The sequence below is a fragment of the Meleagris gallopavo genome, chromosome Z (genome assembly GCF_905368555.1).
Source record: "Meleagris gallopavo chromosome Z, MGAL_WU_HG_1.1, whole genome shotgun sequence".
NCBI lineage: Eukaryota > Metazoa > Chordata > Aves > Galliformes > Phasianidae > Meleagris > Meleagris gallopavo.
The window spans coordinates 45,986,413-46,008,851 of record NC_139435.1 but is presented as its reverse complement, the minus strand read 5'-3'; the positions used below and the strand labels follow the sequence as shown (position 1 = coordinate 46,008,851).

Sequence of the window (22,439 nt, the reverse complement as noted above, 5' to 3'; positions counted from 1 at the left end):
AATCACCTCTTACACAAAGTTAGAACACACCGATAGGAGTTGGTGTTGTTAGCAACCTATTAATTTTAGGGACTTTGCAAGAGACCTGCTGTTTAATTTAAAATAATCTTAATGGCTTCTGTAAAAACAGAAAAGCAACATTCATGTTAGTTCTTGGATCCAGATGATTTTTCTACAGAGGGAGTTGCACTGCTGTCATCATCTGTAATGCCAGACATTGTTTATATCTCCTGCACTTCTCTTAAAAGATGTGCTTGTTACTTATCGTTACTTATAATTATAGGTGGTCATTTTTACATTAATGAGTCTATTGATCCCAGTCCAACACCAACTCATCTTCAAAGAACTTACGATTCATGCATGTAATTTTAGGCATATCCCATCTTCCATTCCCTTGGCAACGTATGGTTGGAATATGACGCTGGATGAAACCATCTTTGCAGTGATATCTAATAAGGGAGTTAATCTCATAACGAGGTTTCATCTTCCCAAAGGTCTTTGCATTTTCTACAACAGGAGGTTGACCACAGGCAACTGAAAGGAAGACAAAAAAAGAAAAACAGAACCCAAAACGTCAGTTAGTGAAAGTTCATCTGAATATGATAACTGCCTTCTACACCAGTGGCTTCAGCAAGACTCCAAAGAGACATGTTCGAACAAGAAAGGGAAGTCAAGCTTTTCAGTAGTTCTACTGTTCTTGTAGAGCAAATGGGAAATGGGAAATCACAGGTTGTGTTGTTAGTATTTCCTTTTTGCTGTAAGTTACTGATATAAATTTGAAACAAAAAAGTTTTCATACTCACTGGAGAAATATAAAACCTGAAAAGTATTGAAGTTACAGCAAGCATTTAAGAAAATTATCTTATTCTCAAAACTTATCATGTCCTCCTCAACAATACATTGTTTAAAGACACGTTAAACTCACGCATTCATCAATGCACAGAGAACATATTAACAAACTGCAAATAGTAACTGGGCAGTGATGAAGTGCACACAAGATTTTTGTTCTTCTTTACTTTCCCAGGCCAAAGAGGCAGAGAACAACTAAGATGTTAATGTACAGCTCCTGGCTTTTCTCAGGTTTCTTCTATCTGCTTTAACAGTGCGTAAGCCCAGAATGCATTTCAGATTTCTAAAATGCAATTGCGGTTGGACTAGATCTTAGATGTCTTTTCCAACCTTAATGATTCTATGATTCTGTGATTAAGCTACATGGTTTTGAAAAATGTGGAAGGGAAGGGCAGCATCACTTGACAGATGATGCTCAGTGCTGAAGAGGCAATTGGAATCTAGAGCAATTTCCAGACCATTTTAGGGCTAACCAAAAGTTAATGTATGTTACTGAGGGCATTGTCCAAATGCCTCTTCAACACTGAAGTGCATGGAGCACCCACCACCTCTCTAGGAAGACTGTTCCAGTGTCTGGCCATCCTCACGGCATGGAAATGTTTAATATCCAGCCTGACCCTGCCCTGTTGCAGCTTTGTTCTGTTCCTATGCATACTATCTCTGCTGCCCATATCATTCACAGTGATGTCATCAAAGGAAAGAAGAATTGGTAGTATTTCCAAGGCGTGCAAGTAAAACAACGCTGCTAGGTTTGTGAATGTCTCTAGAGATTTGTAAATAAGAAATTTGCCTGGTTTTAACCCAGTTTCAACTGGGTGTCATTCTGTGTCTGAGTCAAAAGAAGATTAGGAGATGTGATCTGCGGATAAAGGTGATTTTGAGGGGCTAACTCACTTCTGAAATCCCTGTACTGATTACCAGAAATCAACAATATTGATTTAACATTATAAAACTGGAATAAAGAGTGATATGCCATAGTTTCTGTAATGTTTCTACCTGTTCCTTTCTTGCAGGTGTAGGTCAGATGATAATTGCATGGAACATCATTCCACTGTCCATTCTCATGCCATATTATAACAACACAGTCTTCTCCAGCAGAAAAGAAACTATCTGGCTGGTTTGGTCGCCAGTTCTCATATTGCTGCAGGAAAGATTAACAAATTCATTATTTCCAGAGTTGAGATATATTTACATTCCATTTTACAAAAGAGCACACAATATTACCTTTAATGAACAGCAATTTCAATTGTTTGGTTCAAGCAGTTAAGCACAAACTAAACAAAGCTAGATTTACAATATCTGCCCATTCTATTAATAGATGCATTAAATAGACTACTATCCCTGCTAGTCCATGACTACTAAATGGCAAGTCACAGGTTGGCTTCTCGGATTCAGATTTTCTATTCTCTGACTTCATTTAATGAAGCCGTGGAATGGGACATCTTGCAGAATTAGGTGTAAAATAAATAAAAGTGTCAGGGTGTGTCCCCAGATCACTACAGATCGATACCTCCATTAAAAAATAGAATATAGTACAGAGCAGCCTTTCAGATTAAGAAATGATTATCTAAACTCATCCATCTGAAAAAAAACTAACACCACAGATATCTTGATCATAAGAGGGCTGCTCCGAAAGTATTGCTTCCTAATTTTTTTTGTTGGCTCAGGATGTCAGAGGCAGATGTTGGTGGTATGGCAGTACAGGTTGAACCTTCCTACCAATATTCTGTTACATGTTATTGCCATGTGACTGATAGCAGCAGAGGGGCAGTGTGACAGAATGGCATCTGACATGGAAATGCAGATTAAGCAAAGATGTGGAACTGAATTCCTTCACGTGGAAAAAATGACACCCAGTGACATTAATTGACGCTTGCTGAATGTTGATGGAGAGCAGCCAGTGGACATGAGCATGGTGAGGCAGCGGGTAGTATGTTTCTGCAGTGGCATCAGCAATGTGAAAGGCAAGCAATGTTCTGGATGGCCATGTAGACTGTTACAAGCACACATGCAGATTCTTGTTCATCACTGGCAAAAATGAAATGCATAGCTAATGGTGGTGACTACACTGAAAAAAAGTGTTTTGTTGCTGAGAATTTGCTCTCCCAAATAGTGTTACTATGGTTTTTGTATCTGTTGCCATTTCCACGGAAATAAATAGAAGGCATTACTTTCAGAGCAACTTACATATATTTGTGGCAGTGAAAATTGAAACTTGCACACTGTTATTGGAAGTATAGATCTGTTTGTTAGTATGTAACAGAAATTTTTAAAAGATTATTTATTTATTTATTTGTTTATTTATTTTCAAACTAAGTTTCCTAGCCCTGTACCTGGAACACAAACCTGGCACGTCAACATAGGCAGGCTCTGCATTTTTGAGTTCTAAGATGGCAATACACAGATTAGGAGTGATATAGCTACACAGCTCTCAGCTTCCAGCTTAGGATCTCCCTAAGTTATGTCCCTACCAAGATCTGTGTGATCATGACTGCTGGCATGCTATGTGCAGCTTGATACTACTGCATCTTGATGGGCTAGATTACCTTTTTTTTTTTTTTTTTTTTTTTCCAACTAGCAGGAAAAACAGAAGCAAAAGAACTGGCACGCAGATTGAAAATTTGTGCAACAGTCTTTGATAAGTTGTGTATGATCTGATGTCCTTGCAGTTAGCAGAGGTGGGATAATCTTTACTCCACTTCTTGTTTCATCTTGATCCCAAGTTAAGTACAATAATTTGAGACTTTTATAATGTTATGCAAAGGAAAGCTTGTGTAGATATGGGAAACTATTCTTAGCAATTTTCTTTGGGATTTCTGTGTCACCCCATGAAGAATTTAATGAAAGATAAAAATAGATATTAAAAGAACAGGAATTCACATAAATGCCAGACTTTAACTGGGCAGACAGTCCCTTGTATGGTCAAAATGGCAGAGTTTCCATAATGCTTATGTTTTCCTGAGTGCTTACATCTTTCTGACTAGAGCTGGGCCATATAAATGTCATAAAAGTTTAGCTTTCTATTTTCTTAGCTTTATCAAATAACCACTATTCACTGCCTGTGTGAACACATTTTAGAAATACAGTTAACAAATGCCATGTGGGTAGAATTTACCTTACAATGAATCAGGCTATGAAAAAAAAAAAAAAAAATCGACCTTTTCCTGCTATATGTCATCTCATCCATCACAGATTTTAATTCTCCAAGCAATTTAACAATTATAGTCTAAGTAAATTTGTTCTGTACTGAATTTATTACCTCTTCCAATTCATAAAACATCCTTCAAGTGGAACAAGCTTAACTTCATTGTACTGAGTCTCATCTGTGTCTAATAGTCATAAACTACAATACATGCTAACTTCTTTACTCAAGATCAGAATCGAGCACTTCACACCAGCTCCCAGCTAAGCCACACAGGCTCCATACATTGCTACTTGCCTTGCCTTAAAGAGCTGAAAATTTGTGTTTGCTTTGTTGGCAGGGCTGCTGTGTAACGGCAAAGGATTATATCTAGACTTTGTGGTTTATTCAAGAATGTCTGATATCCTCTAGCATGACATGCTGTTACCTCACATCTGATATCATCATTGCACAAATTTATTTTGGCGGAATAACACTGATTTGGCTTGGTTTTAGTGCCAGAATTGCTAAGCAGAGGAAGTTCCAGACTGCTGAACTGTTTCTTAGGTCTCCACCCAGATCTTCTGTAGTTAGTTTCTCAGTTCCTTACTTAGCCACTGACTACATACTAATGGTACAAAAAGATTCTCACAGTCCTAGTGGAACAAATTGATAGAGAAACAAGCCAACGTGCTTTTTGGTTTTTGGTTTTTTTTTCCTCACAGATGATATTTTTGCATGGCCACCGGCTTGAAACTGTTTTCCACTTTCACTACTACAAATCAGAGGTGATTGCACTATATGCAGTAAAACTACAACAGCAGAAAATTAGTGGGAAAGAACTAAAAAGAACCAAATCCCTTATGCCAGACAGTGTATGCTACTGTTGGTTTTCAAAGACACCCCTAACAATTTCTCATATAAAGTGTGCTAAGTGTAAACACTCCCTTCACACACACAAGATAAAAAAAAAAACACAAGATAAAAAAAAAAACACTCCATTCATAAATTTTCTGTCAGAAAGCAATGTTTAAAATATTCTAAATAAGATGTCTTTTAAGTGCCTATGTCACTTAAGATCCTCATATTTCAGTGCAATACAGAATTTTAGAAAAGTAACATTTTACTAAAAAGAAAAAAGTTCAATATGTTAATTTCATTCCTTGGCAACATGTACTATGTAAGACTGTTTGCCTTTTAAGACCATGTCCAAAATAGATCAGCTGTGGTCAGAGAGGAGCCAAAACCCACTGGCACCATCCCATGCAGCCTGCTGCTATGTCCACATCACAATGACACCAGCAAAACCACATGAGGAAGCACGGTGTTTCAGTGGATGAAGTGAAGGGCATCCTTCTGCCAACAGTCAGGATTCAGTCATGGCCATTAGCAACATTTTTAGCTGCATCACACAACAAGTACAAGTTATATTTCTTGTATTTTGCTATCTGTATATTCATTTATCTCTTTGAGAGCTACACCTCCATTGTGTCTTACCATTAGCTCCCACTGAAAATATGAGCTCCTGTTATACTCTTTTTTTTGGTTGTTCTTTCAGAATTTTTTCTTGTGTTGTCTTTTGATGAAACTGAAGTCCACACAATGAAAAGTACCAAAAATTTCCCCCAGGAATAGGACAGAATGCTTATGGGTTAGAGCCACAGTTTAGGCAGGCTTCTCTGGCTGACTGATGTCCAATCAGTGACGCAGTGGCAATGTATTTTCTTGTCTTGTGCCTTATAGTAAAAGTTCTATGTGTTTGAGGAAGATTTTCTTATGCAGGGTTGAATTAAACTGCAGTCTTAATCAGATGACAGGATAAAGTAGGAAAAGAAAACCAAGACGATACAAAGAATTGTGAAACTACTGATTTTAGTGGCCAGCATTTTTGTGATTCAGATGTCTGGCAGTAAGTATCACTTCCCTGTTACGTACAAGATCCTACCTTGTGGGAGATTTGTTAATTATTTTTTTTAGATAGCCAGTCTTATTTGAGGGACTAATTTCCTTCTTAATGAATTATCCATTCATCTCTTTCAGATGTTTGCCTTGCCAAGATGAATCTCCAACCTAGTCTCTGATTTAGCTCTTAGACTTTTCAGCCCTCCCTTTTTCTCCAAAGAATGCACCAAGTGGTTTAGATCAGTGACTGGGTTCTGCATTCCAGAACAGTCAACAAAAACCATGTTTAATGAAGCACAGCTACTGATGCGAACAAAACATTACTGCTTAATCCCTTTGTTGTGCAAAGGCCAGTAATCTCATGTATGTAACTAGAGCTAGGAAACAGCTTATTTGACATGCAACTACTATTTAGATATATAGGCTTAATTACTTTACTTTGGATTAAGAAAGCATGTTTTCAGCATGTTTAAATGACATTAAAGCATAAACTTGTCTTGGCTACTTTTGGTACTTATAATGTCCACCATAATTTTTATTTTGTTTCATTTTGTCTGCTTCCCTACCTGATAGCTTCTTAATGCAAGGTTAATGTAGCTAAACAATAAAACAAATAAACAAAACTAAATTAAACAACAACAAAAAAAGCAGAGATGCAGGGAGTGAGCTGACTGAATGTTCTCTATGCCATTTCATCTTAAGTGAAGCACAACATCATTAAAACAGAGTAAGCTACCATTACAAAGCTTATTGGCTGCTATCTCTACTTTTTTCTCCACAGTTTTACTACAGAACAGGAATATATTTTTTCACAACAGCAGACAAATTCTTAGAAGTCTTCTTCAGTAAAGCCTTGTGAACATGTCCCTCACTGTGGAGGTTCTGTTATAAGTGGACTGCAAGTCCTGGTCATTACCCTGCCTTATAAATTGACTGAATGACAACAGATCAGCACCAGGGTACAGTAAGTAAGATCAGCTCAGAAATCCTTGGCTTGTAGCTCATGCTGTTAGCTAGTAGTGATACTGTTACAAGAGATATTCATGGGGGGTGAAAGGCATTGCATTTCCTTTCAATAGAGAAAAAAAAAAAAAAAAAAAATCAAACGGATTACTGTGAGGATTTGGAAGTGAATAAAATACTTACATTAACTCCAGCTAGTCTTTAAATACATTTATACACTGAGAAAAATGTACTTTACTGCATAGGCTCTGTTTCACTTCATTTCATCTCAGTCCTGAAAAAGATCTCCTGTTTAATTTTATGAATAGGAGTAGTTTGACAGAACTCACCAAAAGTATTCCTAAGACTAAAAAATCCATTCAGTGGGTGCTTAAGCACAGGTCTTGTTTTAAAGCCATGGGTGGTGTCCTAAACTGAAAGAGTAGATCCTATGCATACTTCAAGCAGTTGCTAAAATAATACACTGAAGGAGGGATTGGGCTATGAAAGTTGGCAAGTCCCTGCTGCAAGAAATTTGAGTCAATTTGAAGACAACAGCTATGTCTAAACATGCTTATGAGCACATAAGATAAATCACATAATGACCCCAATATTCTGAATATTTAGATCATAGCTGAATGACTTCCCACAAATCCTTAATCTGGGCTTTTTTCATGTGATTTGGGAAACATACAGAATTTGGATCAGGCAAGCATGCAGTCCTCCCTACTGCAGTCAGTAACACTGTGAAAAGTCAAATTCTCAGAAGCTTTGTTAAGGACCTTTGCAAAAGACTTCCTTCTATAGGCTTTTTTGTTGTTATTTTTTGTAACAGATGTCATGGTTTTGTGATTTTTGGTTATCGGTAATCCACATCATAACATCATGTGGTGCACTGGGAGTTAAAGTGGTAATGCTCCTGTTCCGGGTACCTGTCTGGAAGAGAAGAACTACATACCCCAGGGGGCTTTGTGGTCAGAGAAAAGATATAACCCCTGGCAAGGTCACCTGATGCGCTCTTCTTCATCAGCTATTCTTTGTCTCCCTGCTGCTCAACCACACTGCTCATCTCACCTCAGTGTCATGGTGAGGCTTATCCACCTTTCGAACACTCTCTCTCATTATATTTGATTTATTAGCTTCAATTCTAATTATATTGTATTATAGTGTGTTATCTTGCATTCCAATACCATATTTAAAATTATATAAAATAAATTAGTTTGTTTCTCCTCAGATCGTTGCCGCTGTTTTTAATTATTTTGGGGTCCCCTGTTTCCCTTTTCTGGAGGCGTGGATTTTGTGAAATCCCTCCGCCCCGCTAGTCACGGAACTAGGCTGGACCAGCCCGTGAACCGTTGACAACAGAGCAGTCAGATATACTGCAAATGTTTTATTTGCTACACAACAACTTGCAAATACAGACTCAGAAAAAAATGTGTGTAGCTCTGTGAATATCAATTAGAACTGATCACATATTGAATAAGCATTAAGATTTTTGCAAAAACAAACAATTGGGAAAAGAAATCTAGGAACTAGGATTGAAATATATAAAAATGATTTGCTAGCTGATGTTGCTGAAACACAAAAGCAGTATTAAACCTATCTTCTGGGGAGAGCACAAGTTGCCATGTATGACAGAAAGTTCCCACTAGATGGCAATGTCTACTCACGGCTGCTTCCAGCTGCTCGCAGTAGTTCCAAAAGCATCATTATTCAGAAAAGATCTTTCTTTTATTAACTCTTTAAAAACTAACTGAAATAAGTGGACAGCATCTCCGTGACTTTGACCTGCTCTGGACCAAGTCCTGTTAGGGTGTTAACTTTCACTGCAGTTCACACTGGTTCATTTTTACGGGTATGCTGTTTGTTGGTCTTCCAGGATACTCCTTAGTACAGAGAATGAAAAATGAGTGGCACAGAGAGCTGGTGAAATTCTTTTGCTAGTGGGCAGGTGTTTTACTGGAAGAAAAGTGTTTTACGTTGTTAAATGTTGGTTGACAGAATATATGTTCTTTGGGAGTCATACCAACATAATTATATGTTATCAATGTGATGCAAATTGTACAGGGTGTGACTCTCTCCTTTTGTGCACAACTTCCAGGAGAGCCACTCAAAAAAGAAAATCTTCCACTTTGTCATTTATTTCAACAGTTATAGCACGTCTGAGGTTGTTCAGGAGCTTTAGCCTAGCTGAAACAAGGCTCTGATGGAACTGGCCCCATGGGTAAAAATAAAACAAAAAAACACTTTGTCCAAGAGGCCCTCCTTACTGCCTATGACATTCTGAACTAGAAACATACCTGTCATTAATAACATTATATAGTTCCCCTCCATTTAAACACAGGTCAAACGAGCATCCTAAAAAGAGGCTGTAATGACTGACTGCAGCACAAAATCAAAACATTTGGTAGATTTAAAATCTCCTTCTGCAGGGATCCTGTGGGATATTGGCACAATGAGCTTTTTGTTTGCAGCTGACTACAGTACTTTTTAGTTTGTTTGCTTTATTTAACCCTCGGAGGCAGGCTGCCTCCCTGCAGTACCCTGAGCCTTTTGAAGGGCTTTGCATTTAATAATGTTACTCTTTCTATGAGGACGCAGTTATGGATTTGCTCAGGTCAGAACTTTCTGATTCACTGACCAATAAAGAGAGGAAAAGAGAGGGCTTTGTTTTTTTGCCAGAATTAAACTTCTGTTTGGTTTTGCTTTTTTTTTTTTGCTTTGTTTTTTTATGTGACTACTTAGCACTGACAACTGGAGGACCAGCACTGTGAATGCAGGATGTAACGTCGTAGTGCCAAAGGGAAGAAAAATGAAATGGAGTCTCTGGACAGTATTAAAAGCAGCAATATGCCCCATTACTCTCCCAGTGACAGACAATCTGGCCACAGACACTAGCCAGCTCTTTATTACTGTGCTAATCTTATGTAATGGGAGTGATCTCACTGCCCTACAAAGCATTAATTATCAACAGCATTTTCCAAAGGATATGAATAACACCCCTTGTGAGATGGAGGCCCACAACCCCAAGTAGCTATATATGTGCTTAATCCATAACATGAATAGCTCCAAAGGACTCCTTTACCACTGTGCCAGCTCACAAGAGTCCTTAACAGTGAAATGCCAGCAGTCAAAACACAATGGAGAAGCTGCCAAGAACAACACCACATTTCTTCTGTGTGGATGGGTGTGCTTTACAGCTGTAAAAGTTACTATTCACCCAGTTAAGTGAATTATTTAAATTCAATTTCCCTAAGATATTTTCAAATGTCACATTGTGTTCACTCTTTCCTAGATCAAACCAATTCTTAAATATCTCCACTGATAGGTTAGGTTTTGTTACTTTGTGAAATTCAAGACATACAAGGACTCAAGTAGTTATGGACAAACTCTTATTTTCTTACAGTCCTATGACTGTTAGGGCCTTACCTCCTTCTGTATCACATGACCTTCCAAAAGTTATTTGTTTTTGTTCAAGATTACAATGTATGTGGCATAAAATTTATCCATGATTGAACATAAAAGAGTTGTTCACTATCACAGAAATGTCAGAAGAAAAATTTACAGAAAAGTGCAAGAAATGATTTTAATTCTGTATACTTTTATGTAAATAAACTCTTACACATGTATTTTGATTCCCTTGTAAACTACGAATTGGAGTAAAACTAAGGCTTTTCAATATCAAATACGAACAGCACATAACCACACCGTGAAAGAATGAAAGCAGAGCAAACAAAACATGCTCTGTAACATTCTGTTATTTCCTTCTGCCTCTTCCACTTGTCAATGCAATCATATCTGAAATGTCCTGAGCAGAAATTTGCTGGATTTTGAGGAAGAAATGAATAATAAAGCCCTATGAATAGTGGGGTGCTGTAAGTGCTCTGAGTTCACCTGAGTGCCATCACCTTTAAGGTTAGATGTTTGGAAGTTGGGATCTAGGCAGGCAGGTCTAGGTAGGCCCAGTTTTCCTTCTTAGTGGCCCAGGTTATCTGGTATGCTACCTATGTTCCAATCTGCAGCCATGGCCAATAACTTTCTGCAATCATTGTGGTGGAAGCTGAACTTGCACCACAAGCCTAGGTTTTGGTTTCCTGAAAGAACATTAACATTTTGTGTTGCACTCACACAGTGGCAATCAGCGCTTTGGGAACACTGAAACAGAGAAAACAGTGCTAAAGTGCTTTTCATCTAGCAGTTAGCTTTGGAACACAAATCCACCTTTCTTAGCCACTGGAAATGTTGGGAAATTCTTTCTTTCCATGAGAAATGGATCAAGAACGTATTGAAGATGATAAAAGATTTCTTACTGCCATACTGATACAGTGCAACAATTACAACAAATTAAACTACAACAACTACAGGTGGCCAGCAATAGCTTCCACAGTTTACTGTGGTTCATTTTGGTTTACATATTGGGCAGGATACCCTAAGCTTAGCCCTTTGATGATGTGCACTGACATCATCTAAGAAGCTCCCAATCTGTCTTATAAAAGAATTATAAAAAAAATAGACAAATACAAATAAAATATGGCCTGGCTAATAAAATCCCATATAATGTAGTATCAGTTGCCTAGAAAGTAATCTGTTTATGGGAAACTAAAGTCTAGACTACCAACTGACCTATAGGGTATAAAACATATTACCTAGCTACTTTATTCATGTTATTTTGCAGTTTTCAAGCCCAGTATGTGTTTCAGATGTAGTGGGAACAGCATGTTAACAGGTGTTTTTGCAAGGAAATAGTAAGACTTTACTTAGACAACTAAATCCACTGCATAACACTGTGCTATTTTGCCTAAAAGAAAGGAAACTGCTGAGCAGTTTAACATTAAATGCTACTTTACAACTAAGACCTAAAGCCTGCCAAAATTCACTAAAAGCACATAAATAAATATGTACCAAACGATTCAGTGAGGTACATCAAAGTCCTCTCACATTCTCTTTGCAGGAACAGAGCCACACAATACAATGAATTATGACTACGTATGTTTCTATTTTGTTAAGAAAATTTTCCTTGTCCTAACAGTTCTCCTTAAAGAAAACATCTTGATGTTTTCCGTGTGTAATGTCAGTACAGTCAAACAAATATATTCAGCAACACAGACATAGAAAAATGTCCTGTGGACTGAAAAAGAGTTTTAATGCTTCTGCTGTTATAAACACTACTACTTGCTTTCTCATTGAATTTGACTGGACATGCTTCATTATTGAAAACACTAACATCTTCTTTGCGTCCCGAGTAATTCTGAGAATCAGACAGTACTTTTACAAGATTACTCTTCATTTATTCCAAAATACGCTTACTGGTATTAGTTTTGCAAGTTAGATATAAATTCCAGTTGACACATGAAAGACAAGCGTAGGAATAGCAGGGCTTTATGGACTGCTACTGTTTTTGATGAACTGTTGACTGTCAACACTTTCTATAGGGAATTACAAGAATGCTAAGGTACTGAAAGTGTCTGACAATACTTAGTTGATTATTAGGCACTTAAATAATTGCCCCTGTTTTCAATATGACCATGAACCTGTTCTGCTACCCTAGCTTCAGTTATGGTTTCCTAGTAAGAAGCTGAATTATATATGTTCACCCTTTAAAAGCCTTGGTCATATTCTCTCTATGGAATTTAAAACAAATCTCCCATCTGACTGAAGTGGCATGTACTGGTCTCACAGAAACCTTAAAGGCCCTTTCTTAGTTGATTGGCAAAACTGTTATCCATTGATTCATTAGAGAGGGGAAATTTCCACAACTACATCAGAGAATCTAAGCCTTCTCACTTTACGAGACGAATGAACAAGAAAAACTCATCACTCTCTCTAGTCCCATAGCTGCAGCATTTCAACAGTCCTCTCAAATGATAGTATAAGAAGGCTATGCAGGAAAAAAAAATGGTATTTTGGAAGCTCATGGAGTTAAAATAGCACAAGATTCAAAGCCAATGCTGGATATGACTACAAAAAGTAGCTAAGGTATACATGTGCATTCAAGAACGCACTATAGATGGAAATGATGCACAGTGCATTTGGATGTATGTTTGCTGGTTTTCAATAAGGAATTTATACATGTGCTTTTGTCTGATGGTCATAAATAATAGTGGCTGGCATTTAGTTTCAGTTTAAAAATTCTGGAAAAACACATGGCATGGTTTTGAGCTGAAAACATTAAAAAAATGACTGATTTCCTTCAACTGAATTCATTGGTTGAAATATCCTCTAGGTGCAAATGTTAAAAAAGCATTTGATCCTTTTTCCAGAAATTGCTAATGAACTGTATGCAAACACCTGGTAAAACTTCCTTTCAACATATTGAATATTTGAGTTGTGGGTTCCTTATGTCCACAGAAGAAGTGTAACAAAATAATCCAAGCCTTATTTCATATTGTCTAATGGTAAAGTCTGTCATTCAGTGATTCTCAGTTCCAGCTGTAAGTGGAAGTATATCTCCTTTTATTTGTCTCAGAAAGAAAACTCAAATGAAAGACAAATCATAATTTTTTGTTTAAACACTTATCACAGCTATTTAATCTGGGCAGTACTAGGTCAGTTGCAGCAGTGGGCCAATAAGTTAATCCATAATGTGTCTTGCTGTTGGTAGTGTTATTCATTTGCTCCTGTTTTTTTAATCTACTAAATATCACAACTTTTTTTTTTTTAACTCAAAAACTTAGAAACCACATAAGTATGATTTTCAAATTAAACTAAGCTATTATCCTACTATACAAACAAGTATAAAATCAAGATGAATGTGAGCTGCTTCTATATGCACTATCTAGAAGTTCGTGTTATTTTTGTGATTTTGATAGTAGGGAAACTCTTTATGTCAGGAGAATACCCAGCAGATTTGGCAAATTTTCTACTAGGTTAGAAGTCTTGAATAGAATTCTGGATAGAAAATATTCTCTTGGAAAGGAACTGGGTTACAAAAATAAAAACAGCCAAATTACAAATGCACTCTGATATATATGTTTTAATATATGCAACAACCTCTACTCAGAAATTCATAATAGAATATGAGTTTTTAAGAAATAATGCTTATTTTTTAAGATCGTAAATTAATACTATCATGACTGCTTTTCAGCTGCAAATACATAAATGATGTAGATTTTGAACTATAGTATTGAGATTCATTGGAATTTTAGGTCAACATCAGGGAATTACATTTAATGAATACTGTTGATTATGTCATTATTTCTGTTAATTAACAGGGAAGTAACATATCACTAGCAATAGAAAATAGTGAAGTCAAAGTTAAACCATCCTCAGTGGATGCCTGTTGCTATTAGCAAGATAAGAGAAGCCACATTAAGAGAAGCAGAATTATCTCATCTAGCATGAATGAAGTTTGAAGCTATGGTCCATCTTTTGCTCCCAAAAGTACATGAGAAGAGTTAAGAGAAAGTGATGAAAAGAAGCTCTTCCACTCACATCCTGAAAAATTATGTGGCTCCAAGCACAAATGGGTACATTGGTTTGACCAAAGAGTCACTAAGCAACCAAGAAAACTTACGATCTTCCTACTTTTTTCCCCATATTGCCACTTCCCACACATGGTAGTTTCCCAAGAAATGGCTCAGTTGTAAGTCATTTTAGAGAATTTTGAACCTTTGGCTATTTACATGAAATGGCAATAAGTGAAGCCTGCTCTGTTCCAGGTGTCTGTCTACATAAGCTGTAGCCACACAGAATGCAGTAAAGTACACATGTAATTGTGTGCATATGTGAGCATGTGCAAATGTGTAACCTGAAGTCCAGATGCTTTCTTCTTTAAGAAGAATTCACAACTGGAAAGGAAATAAAAAGCAAACCACTTCTTTATAATACATGTGTGTGTGTCTGTGTATGTATGTACATATATACATATAAACATATATACATGTACAAATATACATATATATACACATGATGTTATTCAGTTATTCAGGATATTAAACAGCATTAATACAATTATCCTTTCTGTTCTGGTGCAAAGAGCTCCACCATTTCCTGTACTGAGCAGCTCTCTTTGACCTAGGTTAGCTAAAGGTGAACAGAAAGTGTTTTCCCTCTCTTTCTGCTGATTTTCTTTTTTGTTTTAAGGTAACAAGTCGTATCAACAGCAACTTAAAAGTTTATGGAAAGAAAATCAATAAAAGGCCTCCTGAACCACCTAAGGCTGGTGCTTCCCCAGCCTAGCTGCACAACTGCCACACAGACTAGGACAGCCTCCAAGAAAACCTCAGAGGCTCCTTCATGCATTCTCAAAGATCCAGCCAATATAAAGCTTTATACGCCATACCTTCATCCAAAAAAAAAAAAAAAAAAAAGAAGCATTTTGCTCTGTATTTGCAAGGAAGAGAGGTGAATTACTATATATCATAATGTAAGAGCTGAAGATCACAAATTCTTCTCCATTTGAGAAGTATACTTAAGTAATGGTCTTAAACAAAATGTCTAAGAGTTTTTCTGTATGGAAACTCTGGAAGTCCAGCATGTAAAATAATAAGAAATAAGATTTTAGAACTACACCACAAAATAGTAATTACCCCAAAACAAGATGGTGTGCTGGTTGTTTGCTTGAATGCATATTTAGTGACTTAATGTTTTCATGCAGCTTCTCTCAGTTCTGGTGGGAACTTGATAAAACACCACAAAAAGCTGAGTGAATGATTTCATTTTAAAGGCATCTTACCAGTGGGCTACCATCAGTCCAGCGGAAATCACGCTCAAACATCTTGTCATTGAGGCCAATCCACTGATAGTCATGCCCAATACCTAATGGGAAAAGAACCAGCAGGATATTTTCATTAACTTTCCCATAAATGGCAGTGATTTCATCAAAGAAAATTAAAAGAATTTGCTCAGAATGAATCAGACATCCTGTTCTTAAGATTCTTCTAATACCTATGCAAACAACCATTTACAGTTATTTTCAGATGATTTTTATTTTCAGCTTTTTTTATTTTAATTCGAGATATCTATTAAAAAAAACAGATTTTCATCTAACATTTTTAAACAATCTTGCCTCTTGTCTCCTGACTACGTCCCCCAAAGAAAACAGATTTGTTTCCTATCAGAGCACATATCAGGAAACCGCACCGAAAAAAAAGCATGTAATTAATTCTAATCTTTAAAGTTTTATTTAGTCTGTAGACTGTGACCAAAGTCCAGATTGTGCAATATTTGGACACAAGAACCTTTATGCCTACCTAATATGGTGGCATTCATTATTTTCAATGCCAGAACTCTGTGTCTCATTCGCATCTTCAAAAAATGAAAATATTCTTCATAACAAATCCTAACTTAGTAGAGGTAAGGACATCACATGGCAGAAGTAAACACCAGGAAAACGAAGCGCATCTTTTAAACACTCTGAGTGCATTTTAACATGGAAATGCAAACTCTGAACAAACAGGAGGATACGTTGTGAATCCTGCACTTGTTTAGAGAGATGATAACAGTACGTACGGTTCACAAAGACTTGTTCCTCATGGGATAAAATGCTTGTCAAGTGGGCCCCTTGTAGGCGACATTCTCTCTCAGCCGTATCCCAGGTACGTCGGTGGGCAAAGTATTTGTAGCACTGTCCTTGGAACTTGTGCCAACCATAATCACAAGTCTCTGTGTCTGTGACAAATAAACAAACCACAATTCTGATAATGGGTGTGAAATACAAATATGTTTCACATGGATGCACTTTTTGCAAGCAAAATATGAAGATATCCACCATCTGTGAAGTGATATGAACACAAGCAATGAGCGCTTATCCTTGAGTACACATTCAATTTGTTTTGTCTACCCACTTCAGTGTAAGCTGTAAGTATATTATTTATGTAAGGAATATACCCATAACTGGTCACTCTGACCTGCTGATTGAGTTATGCTGTACACAGACAGCAATGACATTTCCACAAGGACATTTTTACTCCATTACCCAGGGTGAATGAAATGCCTTTATGCTACACTGCAGTTAGTCTATATATCATCTGAACTTTCTGAGTCTGCATGTGAGGACTAGGATTTTTATTTGTAAGGGCAAATAGTTCTGTGAATGACTGTGCTGAATTACCTTTGTTTGGAAGAAACTAATAATGGAAAATAATCATACAGGAAAGTTCTTATTATTGTTCAGTCCACAGATGCAAAGTTGCAGTATTATTTTTCTGATCTTGCTTCTCCAAATCCTTCACAAAAACCCATCTTCCTTGATAAACTATCAATTAGCTTTAGGCATCAGTTTCAAAAGAAGGCTATAAAGCTGAAATACAAACTAATGTACACTGCCAGTGCTCGTATGAGGGATGGTGCTGATAAGAATATGTAATAGACAAAAGTTCTTATCACCCAGTATTTCCTTTTGTATAAAGAGAAATAAGCATGATCCTCAAAACAATCTGTGGATTTGATATAAATTATTTTGTTAAGGGTAGGCAAATGCAATCAGAATAGATGGTAAGGAACAAGATTTCCACCCCAAGTCTAGCACTGTAGGAATGAATCACAAACATAAATCAGCATTAGTAAGATACACAATAACAAATATGATGCCTGGGTTACTCTGATCTGTGCTTGATAATGGGAAGAACCTGTCATTGAGAGCGCTTTAGAGAGGAATGGGAAAAGCTTCAGAGAAATCTCAGGACTATTTTAAGCAGTGGTGGATAAAGTGGCACCAAAAAGGACACTTTTTGGTGCCACAAGGTTATGGTGTGTTCTGACTACAGCAGTTTCCAGCAAACTAAGCACATACTGGTCACTCTGAAGAGCTTCAGCTGCATGATGATAACAGAAACAAAAGCTTTTGTTTCATCTCCAAGCAGGAATTTGTGACTTCCCAGAAGGTTTTATATCAATAACCAAACAGCTTTAACTGAAAGCAACCATCTTGCCTTTCCAGTGTTATATGTGCATTGTGGGTATGAATCTGATCTCTAATTTTCAGTAAGTAATATAGATAATTGTTAATAAGATTCTCTGGCCTGAAGGACTCTTTGCACTTTTTCAGGAAAAAGCCAAATACTATAGAATATGCCAATGACATATAGCATATGTCTGTGTATATTTAACTATGATATTTCTCAGCTTTGAGCTGCTACCAGTTGAGAGTCAGTTTTCGTAAAACAAATTACAACAGAAGGCTGATTCTTAATTCACAGAAGGAAGATGATGCTCACATCTTGAAACATGAATGTGTCAGTTTTTTGGAAGTTTTGTTGCCTTTTTTAATCTTCTGAGACAAAAACTAAACTTTAAAATGTATGAATGGATATGTGAAAACATATAACTACAGAGGCTTTCACTGACAGCTCTTGGCAACATCAATAACAAAGCAATTATTGTCTTACAAGTCTCATATCAAAATCTTGTTTTAGGTCATCAGTACCGACATGGATATACTGAATATGAAGGGATAACACAGCTTACACTTGTTATCTCTTTTCTATTTTCAACAGCAGAAAGCTGCTTGTGCTTTGAATAATACCTGATATGAAAACAGAATGTAATCTATACTACCAACTTGTTAGTTTTTGGTGTTTTCTGCTTTGAATTCCGTAGGAGGTGCTGGCTGTAATCTTTGGAATCTAGGCCATTTCAAAGTTTAGTCTGCCTTTGGCTCCCTTGAACATTTTGTTTTTGCTAACAGAGAAGGACTGGTGGCAGAAGTGAAGGTTGGGGACTGTCTTGGGCAGAGCGACCATGGAATTGTAGAATTCTCTATTCTTGGAGAAGTCAAAAGAGTGACCAGTAAAACTACTTTCTTGAACTTCCAGAGGGCAGACTTTGATCTGTTCAGTGCGCTTGTTGTGCGGCTCCCCGGGGAGTTGCTTCTCAAGGGTAAAGGCGTCCAGGAAGCCTGGACGCTCCTCAAGATGGAAATCTTAAAGGCGCAAAAACAGGCTGTCCCTGAGTACCGTAAGGTGAGCCGTAGGGGAAGATGACCGGTGTGTATGAGCCAGGAACTATTGTTGAGACTCAGGGAGAAAAAGAGTCTATGTCCTCTGGAAGAAGGGGCAGGCTACTTGGGGGGATTACAAAGGAGTACATAAGGTATGCAGGGAGGAAGTTATGAAGGCAAAAGTCCAACTTGAACTCAGACTGGCCAATGCAGTAAAAGACAATAAAAAATCCTTTTATAAATATATCAATGGCAAAAGAAGAACCAAGGATATTTCTCATCCTATACTTGATGCAGCAGGGAATGTGGCCACTGAGGACAAGGAGAAGGCTGAGGTCCTTAATGACTTCTTTACAACTGCCTTTAATAGCCAGACCAGTCATCCACTGGGCATTTTATGCCCTGATCTGGAAGTCTGGGACCCAACTCAGAATATATCCCCGGCGATTCAGGTGGAGGCAGTCAGAGAGCTTCTCTTCCATCTGGACTGTCACAAGTCCATGGGACCGGATGGGCTACATGCGGGGGTGATTGCCAAGCCCCTCTCGGTCATCTATCAGCGCACCTGATTAACTGGAGAGGTCCCAGAGGATTGGAGGCTTGCTGATGTGACACCCATCTTCAAGAAGGGCAGAAAGGAGGATCTGGGGAACTATAGGCCTGTTAGCCTGACCTCGATACTGGGTAAAGTAATGGAGCAAATCATCACGGGTAAGATCGCATGGCACGTGTGTGGTGTCCAGGGGATCAGGCCCAGCCAGCACAGATTCATGAAGGGTAGGTCGTGCTTGACCAACCTCATCTCCTTGTATGACTGGGTGACCAGTCTGGTAGATGAGGGAAGGGCTGTTGATGTAGTCTATCTAGACTTCAGCAAAGCCTTTGACACGGTCTCTCACAGGTTTCAGCTGGGGAAACTGGCTGGCAGTGGTCTGGACAGATATACACTTCTTTGGATAAGGAACTGGCTAGAGGGCTGTATCCAGCAGGTAGTGGTTAATGGATTTAAGTCCAGCTGGCGACCCATTACACCCTCATCATGTGTCCCCCAGGGATCGGTACTGGAGCCCATCTTGTTTAATATATTTATTGATGACCTAGATGAGGGGATTGAGTGCACCCTCAGTAAGTTTGCAGATGACACCAAGTTGGGAGGTGATGTGGATCTGCCTGAGGGTAGGGAGGCCCTACAGAGGGATCTAGATAAGCTGGATTGCTGGGCTGAGATGAATGGGATGAGGTTCAACAAGGCCAAGTGTCGGGTCCTGCACTTCGGCCGCAATAACCCCAAGCAGCGTTATAGGCTTGGGGATGAGTGGCTAGATGATTGTGAAGAAGAAAGAGGGGTGCTGGTTGATGCTCAGCTGAACATGAGACAACAGTGTGCCTAGGTGGCCAAGAAGGCCAATGGCATCTTGGCCTGCATTAGAAATAGTGTGGCCAGCAGGAGCAGGGAGGTAATCATCCCCCTCTACTCAGCACTGGTGAGGCCGCACACTCGAGTATTGTGTTCAGTTTTGGGCCCCTCACTACAAAAAAGACATTGAGGCCCTGGAGCGTGTCCAGAGAAGGGCAACAAACTGGTGAGGGATCTGGAGCACAAGTCTTATGAGGAGCAGCTGAGGGAATTGGGATTGTTTAGTCTGGAGAAGAGTAGGCTCAGAGGAGAACTCATTGCACTCTACAACTTCCTGAAGGGAGGTTGGGGTGAAGAGGGGTTTGGCCTCTTCTCTGTGGCCTGGTCCAGAACAGGACCCAGGGAAAGGCCGCAAGTTGTATCAGAAGAGGATTAGGTTAGACATGAGGAAAAACTTTTTCTCTCAGAGAGTGGTCAGGCAATGGAATGGCCTGCCCAGAGAGGTCATGGAGTCACCGTCCCTGGAAGTGTTCAAGAGGCGTCTGGACAAGGAGCTGCAAGATATGCTTTAGTAGCTTGTGGTAGCAGTGGTAGTGAGAAGATGGTTGGACTAGATGATCTTATAGGTCTTTTCCAACCTTGTGATTCTATGATTTGTTTAACCACACACTGCTGACTAAGTGCTGTGTACTCTCCAAAGGCACTTCAGCTTTTATTATTCATCCTGTTGAGGGACAACCTTGTCCCACAGGAAAGAAGCCAGATAACAACAAGGCAGTGTTGCATGTTGGGAACACTTGGCTGGAGAGCAGATCAGGGCTGTGCTAGTCTGGCTCCAGCACAGGAGGAGCTTCACAATCTGAGAGAGGGTCTGCAGAAGGGTTGAATGGGAGATAAGGAGTCTTGAAGCAGAAAGACCAAAAGATCAGGCTCAAAGAATGAGATGTATATGGCCTAAGCATAAATCATAGGTTCCAGAATTTTTTCTCTTAAGGCAGTGGACAGCAAACTGCAACATACGTACTCAGAGCTGACACGCAGGCACCCATGCTGCACAGATAACTCCTCCCTCCTATACCAAATGTTTTCCAAGAACAGTTGAATTACTTCTCCTGCACCTGCTTGTAGTGCAAAACTATCAAAAGAAAAGAGACAGGAGTGAAATCTGAAAAGTAAACGGGGAGTGAAGAGTGGAAAAAGAAATTAAGAGATGATGAATCAGGGGGCTGGAGGATGAAAATGTGAACCAGCAAATAAAACTGTGCAGACTGTTTCATCTCTATTATAGAGAACTGAAACAAGCACTGATTTGCCCTGACTATGTGTGTGTGCGTGTAGGCATATGTATACATGCATATGCAGATCCATCTATCTATCCAGACACAGATATATTGACATGTATGTATCTTACTACATTAGTAAAGCCAAAAGAGTGACACAGAGGTAAATATTCTGTATGTGTGTAGGTTTTAATACCTTTTAATGCTTTCCACAAACCAGGAAAGTTGAATTGAAGGTGGTTGTAACTCTCTGACCCCATCATCTGTGAGAGCAGAGTAGGTGGGCGGAACTACTGAATACAATACTCCATTTTCATTATATACTTATTCTGGGTTGTAATCATAGCTTTCTGAAACCTTGCTCCAAAATATGATGGAAAGACTGAACTAACTGCATGCTAAATTTGTGGTACTTTAAAAGTTGTTGGAGTAAGCCTAAGGATTTATTACAACTTACAGTCTCCAGTGATGTGTGCAAGGAGACACCCACACTGCTCTTGCTCTTTGTAACTGCAGTTGTATACATGTAACAACATCTCTAAAGACTGCATTAAAAATAGAATATTTCTGTATTGATTTAATACGCAGAAAGGCATGATAAGTAGATTTTCAACAGCTGAAATACACTGCTGACAGTACATCCTTTGTCTTTAAATAAATTTTGTAAGAGGCATAAAGTAAATAAAAGACTGAAAAACAGGCATTAGAACATAGAGTCTTACTCAGCTGTGAATTTTATCTGTGACTGTCAGTTTTAAGGTATCTAACAAATGTATTGGGCCCATTATCTCACATGTCTTGAAGAGGAACCATTTCTAAATATTCAAAATAGCCCTTTCTCAGCTGCCAGACATCAGCTAGAGACCATCTGTTTTCAGAAAGTATCTCTGCACTGAGTCTTTCTCAAATACTTCCATCCCAGCCTACCGAGTTCTGGGAACAAGTGAATCAAATGAGACAGAGGTAATCACAAGCATTTCTACAAAGAATTTATGTATGAATAATGTTATTTAAAAAAAAAAAAAAAAACTATAACACAGTTCCTGATACAACTATAAAGAAAAAAGCTGTTGTGCTTTCAGAACCTGGAATACAGACCAGCTGGCTATA

At 38.3% G+C, this 22,439-nt stretch overlaps 1 protein-coding gene across 4 annotated transcripts in view; it reads right to left on the bottom strand.

The window, feature by feature from the left end:
* The window catches only part of VCAN (versican), a 108,291-nt gene that overhangs the window by 2,240 nt on the left and 83,612 nt on the right, over positions 1-22,439 (bottom strand). For all 4 annotated transcript variants that reach the window (XM_085212743.1, XM_085212741.1, XM_085212742.1 and 1 more), the window contains exons 11-14: positions 16,265-16,423; positions 15,489-15,571; positions 1,846-1,990; positions 352-534 (exon numbers count right to left, since the gene is read on the bottom strand). In XM_085212743.1, coding sequence (XP_085068869.1) covers positions 352-534; positions 1,846-1,990; positions 15,489-15,571; positions 16,265-16,423 — 570 coding nt within the window. The remainder of the gene's footprint in view (positions 1-351; positions 535-1,845; positions 1,991-15,488; positions 15,572-16,264; positions 16,424-22,439) is intronic.